Source organism: Scheffersomyces amazonensis, assembly GCF_036850825.1.
Source record: "Scheffersomyces amazonensis strain UFMG-HMD-26.3 chromosome Unknown RJT21scaffold_1, whole genome shotgun sequence".
NCBI lineage: Eukaryota > Fungi > Ascomycota > Pichiomycetes > Serinales > Debaryomycetaceae > Scheffersomyces > Scheffersomyces amazonensis.
In genome coordinates this window covers 2,101,757-2,113,159 of record NW_027042741.1, presented here as the reverse complement: position 1 = coordinate 2,113,159, position 11,403 = coordinate 2,101,757, and the positions used below count along the sequence as shown (strand labels likewise).

At 32.8% G+C, this 11,403-nt stretch overlaps 3 protein-coding genes across 3 annotated transcripts; 1 reads left to right on the top strand and 2 right to left on the bottom strand. All coding sequences in view use genetic code 12, as the record gives it.

Moving 5' to 3' along the window:
* Positions 1-439: 439 nt before the first annotated feature.
* PFK26 (Pfk26p) lies at positions 440-4,083 on the top strand. The gene has a single exon (XM_064880776.1). It carries the CDS (start codon positions 818-820, stop codon positions 3,911-3,913), a length of 3,096 nt encoding a protein of 1,031 aa, XP_064741332.1. The 5' UTR covers positions 440-817; the 3' UTR covers positions 3,914-4,083.
* A 1,063-nt stretch (positions 4,084-5,146) lies between these two features.
* Positions 5,147-6,646, bottom strand: ZWF1 (glucose-6-phosphate dehydrogenase; the record flags this gene model as incomplete). Its single annotated transcript, XM_064884640.1, has 1 exon — positions 5,147-6,646. The coding sequence occupies one exon, from the start codon at positions 6,644-6,646 to the stop codon at positions 5,147-5,149; it is 1,500 nt and encodes a 499-aa protein (XP_064741331.1).
* Positions 6,647-7,989: 1,343 nt separating this feature from the next.
* On the bottom strand, positions 7,990-11,356 carry KEX2 (kexin). The gene has a single exon (XM_064883300.1). The coding sequence runs from the start codon at positions 10,989-10,991 to the stop codon at positions 8,259-8,261; it is 2,733 nt and encodes a 910-aa protein (XP_064741330.1). The 5' UTR covers positions 10,992-11,356; the 3' UTR covers positions 7,990-8,258.
* Positions 11,357-11,403: the final 47 nt, after the last annotated feature.

Sequence of the window (11,403 nt, the reverse complement as noted above, 5' to 3'; positions counted from 1 at the left end):
ACTAAATACTCTTGATTGAGTATAATTAGCTTTACAATTTCTACAATTCATCTGGATAATTATTTTTTTGTTGTTGCTGTTGTTCGGACAGGTCAAGTTCTCCGGGCAATACTCAATACCCTCAATAAAGATTGTTAAGAATAGTTCATGATTAAATAGTAAATCTCTATATAGACTACCCAAGACAACCTTAAACTCTAATATAATTTTTATCATGAAGAGCCATGATGTCACCCAATTTCGTGTCTTTGACGGGTAATTTTATAACTTAAGATAAATTAAATAGGCAATCACAAGGGTTGAGTTTCTATTACTAAAGCAAAAACTTTCATATTAAGCTAGTTCAACTTTCCCTGAAAGGTTTTATAAATACAGTAACTACGACCGACCGTCCGAGTATATCGGGGAGGAGGACTACCTGCAGGATCCACAATTTTTATTAAACATCACCGAAATAAATTACACCGAACCAAACCCTAACGAAACTTGCCATTAAATACTTAACTCAATATAAATTGTCATTAGTGCATTGTCATTGACTTCTACGACTGTAATAAGAATTGGAAAATTGTATAGTCATTGAATTAACTTTTTTTCTTCATTATTTGTGTGCCTTCAATCGATCATCGCATCCATTTTAATCGACGCACCATCATAAGGAGGAATACCTAATCTCGGTGTTGTGATATTATTGAATTCATATTATTGATACAATTGTCAATATCCTTCATCATACTCCCCAATACATTGGTTTTTTTTCCATATAACAAATCATATACTTTTCTTTAACAATTCGGGAAAGGTATACCTAAACCTCATGTCTTCAGATCATCCCCATTCAAGGAAGACCGATCATAGTGAAGAAGAATCGAGTAAACAAAGTCTCCATCGTCTTTTACCACTTCAAAGAGCTCATACGATATCCAACGGAGTATTAATGCATTCTCGAACTCATGGAAAGAAAGTATCATTTTCCAATCTTCAATTAGAGAGCAATGATGTAAAGAATAATACTAATAGTGAGATCAATTCAACTAGTTCATCACAAACTTCTTCACAAAATTCAAGTGATGATGATTATTTAGGAGTTGTTGATGATGAAGACGAATTCTTTGATTCAACGTTAGTACCGATATCTCATACTAAACATAGTCATCCACATCCACATCCACAATCTAATAGACGTCATGCAAAATTTACAACTTCAGTTACTCCATCACCTCAAACTATGTCTCCATGTACATCAACAGTTCTTACTCCAACTACATCCAATTCAGGAACAATGTCATTGAGTAATAGTACTACATTAAAAAAGAGAAATTCACTTAAAAGAGTTATAAGTAATAATAGTGCTAATTCCATAAATATTTTACTTAGTGATAAATTAGCCATGTCAAAATTAGATTCTACATTGTTGGATTCACTTAATTCAGCATCTTCGAGTCAATCAAATCTACTCCCAGAATTCAATAAAAGACCATTGACTGATACACCTATTGTATCTAGCCTAACATCACCAATAACAAGAGAACAGAGCAGTGATGATGAGGAGGAAGAAGAAGAATCCGACTTAAAAAAGACTGAAGATGAAACAGATACGGAGATTGAGGTTGATGATAAAAACAAAAAGAAGCCTTCCAGTGATTCTGAATCAACTCCACTTAAGAAAACTAAGAATATATCTCATTTAAATTTAACTGATTTAGTTGAAGAAGAAACCAAAAAGGGTGAAAAGCATGCAAAACCTCAAGAACCTCCATTAATAAGAATTGACAATAATAATAAATCATCATCTATAAGTCCCTTAACTGTAGGAACCCCAATACTAACCCCTACTTCATCACATTCTACTAAATCAGGAACAAAATCTCCTGATCAATTGATTGCAATGAATGCAGCCATTAAAGCTCATTTACTTCAGGATTTACCAGTTGATCTTCAAGAACAATTTGAAAAGACTCCATCAATTGAAAAATTAAAGAATTTATTACTTACTAAACCTCCACCATCAGCCAGAAAGACATATACTTTAAATATTCCTGGTCAAACATCTTCAAAAACATCTCCAGATGGAAAAATTGCTCAAGTAGATATTGGATCAAAGCTTGTAATTGTTATGGTTGGACTTCCAGCTAGAGGGAAAAGTTATATTACTAATAAATTAACAAGATATCTTAATTGGTTACAACATGATTGTCGTGTTTTCAATGTTGGAAATACTAGACGTAGAGATAAGAATAATGCTGGACCAGAAAAGAAACCATTACCTGATACTCATACCCCTAATAATGAGACGGTTGAAAAAGTAGAAGAATTTCCAGAATTTCCAAAATCTCCATCTCAACAAGAGCATAATGCTGATTTCTTTAATCCTGAAAATAAATCATCTACAGCCATGCGTGAGAAATGGGCTATGGATACTCTTGATCAATTATTAGATTATATTTTAAAAGGTCCAGGATCAGTTGGAATCTTTGATGCTACTAATTCTACTAAGAAAAGAAGATTAAAAGTTTATAAAAGGATTAAACAAGCATCTAATGGAGAATTAAAAGTATTATTTCTTGAATCAATTTGTACTGATCCTATTATTATTGAAAATAATATAAGATTGAAATTATCAGGTCCTGATTATAAAGATATGGATCCATCTGAAGCACTTAATGATTTTATTGGTAGATTAAGGAATTATGAAAAGGCATATGAAACAATTGATGAAAGTGAAGAAAAACTTGAAGGTTTTCAGTATGTAAAAATGATTGATGTTGGTAAAAAAGTAGTTAGTTATAACATTCAAGGATTTCTTGCTTCTCAAACTATATATTTCCTTTTGAATTTTAATCTTTGTGAAAGACAAATTTGGATTACAAGACATGGTGAAAGTCTTGATAATCTTACTGGTCGTATTGGAGGTGATTCTCCATTAACTAAAAGAGGAGAGAAGTTTTCGAAGACATTGGCGAAATTCATGAATGCTCAACGACAAGAATTTAGACGTCAACAATTGGAAAGATTTAGTAGTAGATTGGAATTGAAATATAATAAGGAATTATTTAATGAAGATGATGATTTATCAATCTTAGATACACTTCCTACTGAACCTAATTTCTGTGTATGGACTTCAATGTTATTAAGAGCTACAGAAACTGGGAAATATTTTAATGAACAATTATTCTCTATTAAATCTATGAGAATGCTTAATGAATTAGGAGGAGGTAAATTTGAAGGTATGACTTATGATCAAATTCAAGCTAAATATCCTAAAGAATTTGATGCTAGATTAAGAAATAAATTAACTTATAGATATCCAGGTGTGGGAGGAGAATCATATTTGGATGTTCTTACAAGATTACGTCCTTTAATATCTGAAATTGAGAGAACCACTGATCATTTACTTATTATTTCTCATCGTGTTGTACTTCGAATCTTACTTGCTTATTTCCTTAATCTTGATAAATCTAATATAGGAGAATTAGATGTTCCATTACATACACTTTATTGTTTAGAATCCAAACCATATGGAACTGATTATAGAATGTATGAATATGATGAAAAATTAGATTGGTTTGTTGAAAGTCAACCTGATCATCAAAAGAATATGAAGGAAGTAGGAGTATTGTTTAAAGAGAGAAAGTATAGTGTAGTACCTACTGCTCCACCATCAAGTAGTTCTGGTGGATCGAGTCATTATCATCAACACCATCATCATCGTCAATATAGTGTAAAACCAACAGGAGGACCTACAAGAGATAGATCTAGTATTGCTCCGGCTGTAATGGATCATCCACTAAATGAAACTTCATTTAGTGTCAGAAGAAGTTTAAGTTTTGGATCTTCCGACAGCAATTCTACAAACAACGAAGATACCAGAACCAAAATCATTCAAGGTTTAAGTGATTTAAGAAAACCATAATTATATGGTTACAATGATAATGATAATGATTGTAATGATCCCAAGCAAAAGAAACAAAACAAAACAAACCAAACCCAACCAAATTACATTTATAGAGTGTATGTTTATGATTTTATAGTAACCTCTTCGTATAGGCGGCTTGTTGTTATATATAATTGTTTTAGGGTATACTATTTACTATGGAGTGTAAGGTGCGGGTAACCTCACTTCTGAGCAGAAAAAAATTTCTGCTGGTGTAGAAAAACGGCGATGGAAAAGAAAAATTTATAAACTTGTTAATGTATCTTCTTCTTTCTGTAATTATCTAGTCTAGGTGATGGTAGCCGCAAGAAGGTTAATAAAGAGTGATGGAGAGATATATTGGATATCGTCGTGTTTAAGTCACGGGACATGATGTATTTAAAATCTCTTCGTGATTCTTTATGGATCACTTGATGCAATCATCTTTTTTTTTGGTGATAATACTTTAGTTTGAATATGATGATATTGAGTCTCTTCTTTCCCAGTCCGACTCGACTATGACGACAGGGTGGAAAACCGTTGAGCATGCGGCGTTTGCAGGGTTAAGGACATCTAAGATGACTTAACTTGAGCTTCATGTTTAACTTATACTTGCCAGTATTTTAACAATTCTGATTCATACTAAAGTAATAAACCAAATTACTATTTACTATTTACTAAATACTATATCAATTTTGATTTTTTGATTGAGGATTTTCAATAAGATTCTTCAGTCTTTCTAATGGTGGTTAGTTGAAGATTTTAATCAATATTGAAATAATATATCATCATGTTAAGGTGATGAAAAGTCCCATAAACATTCGCAGTTTCCTCGGTAGCATACGCTTAAGAACCCATCTTTTGTATGCCGGTGACCGCATATACGACCTTCCATGGATGTCTGATTTAACATGATATAATATTATTTCTATTAAGGTTAATTATCTTTCTCTATTACTTGTGAAAGATTTTAAAGAATCTTTGTATTGAAAAGCCTCACAAAGAATCTATCTACAATTAATTTTGTATGGTAGTATTTTCGATTATTCTATGTACTTACTCATCACTAAAAACTCAAGCAAACATCAGTAAACGATAAACTTTGCAAATAACTAGACTAGCAAAGAAAACAAAAAAGAACTATTAGAATCAAACATGGGTAGGCGTAATGTATATAACGACTATGGTTACTTTTTCCATATTAAAAATACAACGAAAGAAACATTAATTGAATTAGATTTTCCCCTTAACATTTGGTGTAGTTAATGGCCATTCATAAGTACCTTCATCAGAAAATACATAATCATGCTCATTCAAAAACTTACGTAATGCTTTTGGACCCTTTGATCCATAAGGATATAATTCTGGTGATGGGGCTGCTGGACCTTCAAGATATTGAAGTAATGGAGTAAATAACTTCCATGATACATCTAATTCATCATCTCTAACAAAATTAGAATGGTTTCCGAGGTAACAATCTCTGATTAAAGCTTCATAAGCTTCAGGAATCCAGAAATCTTTAGAATATCTTGTAGCATAAGTTAAATCCAAATCAGTAAGAGAAGTTTCAGTAGAAATACCAGGAATCTTTGAATTTATCTTCAAGTAAACTGCTTCATTTGGTTGAACACGAATAACCAATTCATTTCTTTGAATTTCTTTAAAGATACCTCTAGCCACAGGCTTGAATTGAATTCTAATTTCAACTTTAGATTCATCCAAGGCTTTACCAGCTCTCATAACAATTGGAACACCATCCCATCTTTCATTTCTAATAGCTATACCTAATGCAGCATAAGTTACACATTTGGAATCTGGTTTAACAGTATCATCATCCAAATAACCTGGTTTAGAACCATCTTCAGATTTAGTATATTGACCAAGAAGAACATCATCAGGATCTAAAGGAGCAAATGCCTTTAATACTTTAACCTTTTCATCTCTAACTGCTTCTGGATCAAAGGATACGGGTCTTTCCATAGTCAATAAAGTCAATACTTGTAATAAATGATTTTGCATAACATCACGAACTATACCAATTGAATCAAAATAACCTCCTCTACCTTCAGTACCAAAGGCTTCTTTAAAGGAAATTTGAATTGATTTAATATGTTTAGCATTCCAAGTACCACTAAAGAATTCATTACCAAATCTTAATACCAATAAATTTTTAACCATTTCTTTACCAAGATAATGATCAATTCTATATAATTCTTCTTCAGAGAAAAGAGGAGCTAAATCCTTTTGTAATTTTCTTGATGATTCTAAATCATGACCAAATGGTTTTTCAACAATAATTCTAGTTTTACCATGAGTAGCATAAACATTCTTTTTCAATTGAGAAGCTACAACTGTAAATACTGATGGAGGTAATGCAAGATAAAATAAACGTTCTGGAGTTTTAATACCATGATGAGATTCATATTGTTCAATTGATTCTCTTAATTTATGATAACCTTCATCTTCATCATAAGGTCCACTAATATAACTAGTTAATTTAAGGAAATTTTCAACTTGTTCAGGAGTTCCCTTTTTGAAATTGGCAGAAATACGAGATTTAAAATCATCTTCTTCTAATTTAGATCTGGCATAACCAATGATTTTTACTCCAGATGGTAATTGACCTTCTCTAAAAAGTCCAAAGAGGGCAGGAAATGTCTTCTTTTTAGCCAAATCTCCTGAGGCTCCGAAAACAACAACGGTAGCTTGAGCTCCAAATGAATCAAATGACATATGGTAAAACAATTAATATGGTGAAAACTTACTGATCAATGACAATTGATATGACAATAGTAATCAATGAGATCACAGGGAATTTGGGGATGACAAATTAATTTAAAGTAAGGTAAAATTTTCCGAAAAATTTCCGCTGGAAAAACTAGCAATATATATCTTTTGATGGGGATATTTATATGGGGGAGTCAGTGGTCCTTGGTGATGTTAGTGAGATTTTTGGGCGATTAGTGGGAGAGACAGAAAAAATAGTTTGTCGCTACCGGAAGTGATTAGTGAGATTAAGTAGATCCGCAGTGACAAGAAAGATGTTGTGACAGTGAGACCAAACAAAACAAAATAAAATAAAACACCCTAGATCAATTGGGGGAAATGAGAATTTGGAAGGTGGCAAAATGTTGCCCACTGGGAATTAGGGGAAATGATTAGTGAGACAGGACGGAAGACGAGAACTGATTTCTATTTTGTGCGCCCCGGTTTGGATGGTTGTAGGGAGGCTTTTAGAGTAGTGGTGAAGTTAACGAATAAGTTGGGGGAGTCTAAACGTTGGAAGGTCTAGCAAGTAATAAGCAATAATTACAAAATTAATATTATATATATTATTTAGTTATATATAAGAATAATACTTCAATCAATGGGAATTGTAACAGTATTATTTATATGTTGAGATTAGTTAGTCACAAGTAATTATATTCCTCTAATAATCTCAGGCAATTACTGACCTTTACGTGAAGATTACTAACAACTTAGATTTGCAGATGTCATTACTAAGGAGCGGAACACTCTCGACCAATTTGTGCGCACATCCATTGCCCGTGAGACCGAATGTGGATACCGAGGGTGAGTTGCAAAATGTCTAGATTTAGTAATTAATAGCTAATACCTTGTAATTCGTATGTATAGTCAATTATTATAGTTTGTACGCATCACATATAACTGGATTATATATATATAGATCATTGAATATACCCATATCTACAGATAGATAAATAATTGACAGTAATGATAACCTTATTGGGCCATATCCGGTCACCGAACTATATAATGGTTTCCGGCCGGACAGGATGTCGGACATACCGTTCTTCCATTCCACCCGAACTTGGTGAGAGTTATCTCCAGAGCCAGCTGACTAACATTCCATAATGAGTTATATCCAGTACATTAGAATCATTATGGTAAATCCTGATCAACTATAGTTACTATCTTTAGACTATCGTGTGGTAGGGTAGTTAGTCCTTCCGGAATTAATAGTTATTGCCTTACTAACACCACATCACGTGCAAGCTCAAATCAAAACATATGCAGGTTGCAACTCATCAATCGGGAAATTGTCACATTCAGAATTAAGCTCAGGATTAAAGGAACGGCTACGACTCCAGCAGTAGTCATTAGTTCCGGTTATGCGAGTAAAATAAATATAATTAGCGAGTCATAGAGTTACTTGTGTATCTACCCCACCATTTATGGAGACTCATTGATTATATTAGCGCAATGGACGAACGGCTGCAAAATAAAATTAAGATAAAGTTAAAATAAAAATAACATAAAAGTAAAGTACACGTTGTCTATTGTAGAAGTAATTATCTCTGTAAATAATTCTATATACGGCCGACTAATCTGAGTTGGATGTACCTTCGGATGAAAGTAATCTATCATCCTCACCTTCATTATTGTTGTCATTAGTATCGTCAAATGTAACCTTCTTTTCACTGCTCTTTTCTTTGACTAACCCTGTTGATTCAGTAATATTTTCATCTTCATCTTCACCTCCTATAGCAAAAATATCTTCACTATTAGTATTGGTATTGGTGTTGGAAGTATTATCAGTACCAACACTCTTCTTTTGATTATTACCTTCAGATTCATCATAATCAGGTAAAGTATCTGACGGCCTGAATCCATACTCTATTGCATCATCATCATCACCTTCAAAGAAGTCATCATCTAATGCATCACTATCGGAATAGTCTTCACCGGGAATGATATCAAACTCATACTCTTCTCTTCTTCTTCTTCTTCTACCACTACCTGGTGTCTTGTGAAATCTCATAATTACCAATACTACAATGAAACCTACAACGGCTATTGCCATGAAATATTGTCCTGTATGATCCCCAGTTGAATATGGAGTCTTACCTTCTTCTGGTCCATCTGTTTCTTCAATAGGAGATTCTTCATCATCAACAGGAGTAACTACTTCACTGGATTCAGCCGATTCTACTAAGGAACTAGAACTAGTAGTAGAATCTTTAGCTGCACTGGTAGTCACTTGATCATTATTTTCTGAAGTACTAGTTGTAGTAGTGGCAACACTAGTTTCTGGAATTGGAGTAGATGTTGGTTGTGGTTGCGTAGAAGCTTGTAATTCTCTTCTAATTGCTGCATAATCTTTATCTAAATCATATGTTTCAGCCTTACTAGCATCAATAGATTCACCAAAGAATCTTAATTGCCAATCTTCAAATAGAATTTCAGCTCCACCAGCTTTAGATTCATCACCAAATACTTCAAGAATCCATTCACCTAAACCAGATTCTCCCCAATGAGCTACAGACATAAATGTCCAATTTTTAAATCCAACTCCAGTTGAATCTTTAGGTCTAAAAGTAGCTAAATCACTAATAATTCCAGTTGGAGATATTAATCGAACTCCAACTCTACCTCTGAATGATGAACCAATATTAACAGTAACTGTTACATGTTCAACTCGTTCAAGATTAATGATTTTTAAATCATCTTCAGTAACAATTATACTTTTCTTTATAATTTGATTCTTTACTGATTCTTCAGGACCAATAGTAATTGATTCATGAACATTTTGAACATCACTATAATACCAAGCTTGAGGTTTAACATTTTTCCAATCTTGAGCAAAATGAGCCATAGAATATGCATCCATACGTCCATAACCATACTTATGACTATACTTTCTATTTAATGCAGTAATTTGATAATTTCCATCATTTTCATTAATAGGATCAGCACTAAGTACACTAATATATTGTACATCTCTCCAAGTTAAAGTTGGATTAGCCAGAAGAATCAATGAATAAACTCCAGCTGCTAATGGAGCAGCAGCAGATGTACCACCATGTTGACCAGTACATTTCTTTTTTATATCAGTAGTATGTATATGTTCCCCTGAACCTGATGAATAAGTTACAACCATGACTGCTGAACATGCTTCAGCATAAGATGGATGTAAACCTTTAAAATCTATAGCTCCAACGGTAATTGAATAAATTGAATTAGTATATCCATCAAAATTACATGAATCTCCTGATCTACCTCCATTACCAGAAGCAAATACATAAACTGAACCTTTATTAGCACGACCTTGTTGAATACCTTGAATCATAGCCTTTTTAACAATAGGTTCAGGAGCTGATAATGTTCTACCATCATCAGTTGGACCCCAAGAACATGAATATATATCATTAACATCGAGTCCATAAATCATAGCAGCAGCTTCTTCATCTGAAGTTATAGGTCCTGATAAAATTCTAATACCACTAACTTGACTATCATAAGCAACTCCAATTCCACATACATCATTTTTAACGGCAGCAATTTCTCCTGCACATCTTGTACCATGATAATCATCAAATAATCGAGGTAATGGTATATTAGTATTATCATTAAAATCCCATGAACCCTTGGCATTAAAATTATCTCGTAAATCATCTGAATCAGCATCTAAACCATCATCTACTATAGCAGAAACTATACCTTTACCAGTTATACCTTCATACCATAAATCTGTTACATTAACATCATGACCAGGATAAAGAGTATTAACTAAATGCCATTGTTCAATAAATCCTGGATCATTAATTCCAAGTTTTTCACTAACTACTTTAATAGGTTCTTGAGATGAATCTACAATATCTAATCGTTTAGATTTATATTCTTCTTCCTCAATAATTTGAATTGGTAATCTTTTAGTTAATCTTTTTGGTGGTAACATATAAATTGATTTTAAATCTTGATTATTATTAAAATCATCATAAGTATTTTCAAATCCAATACCTCTCTTCATAAATTTAGGATTATGTTCAGTTAATGATGTTGGATCAATTTTAAAATTCCCCATAAATTCATTATGAGGATGAGATTTTGGTATACTAAAAACATAATGATTATCAAATCCATATACTTGATGTTCAAATTTATAAGATTCTCGATATTGTTGAATAAAATCCATTAATGGTTTTTGACTAATTGTCGTATTTAATTCTACAAGGAAATAATTTTTATTATCGTAGTCTCGAGTGGGGATATTATAACCCATTACCATGGTTTGTAAGTATCCTAGTACTAAGATTAATACTTTTAATGGTAACATGACATATAGATTTTGTTGGAGATTATGATACTGTATGACTTATGGTGTCTGTTTCTATTTCTATTTCTGATTCTGACTCTATTTCGGTTTCGGTTCCTTATTGTTAAACGACTGAATGAAAGTTTATGTCTTACCACTAGTGTCTATTTGACTGATTCGGTGATAATGATAATGGACACTCGTGATCGATTTTTACTAGTGCAATCGGACAAATTTAAACTCTTAAACAATTCACGCCCTTTCGGCAAACCCTTCCGTACTAGTTGAAAAGTGTCCCGTCCGATGAGGTTAGCTAAGCTAGTGGATTTGACTGATTTTTCAGGTCTGATTACTGCTTTTGGCTGAGTTTCTTTTTCTCCATACGTTTCAGTTTTGTCGTTCTTTTTATAGAAGGAGTGTCGTGCGACATGGG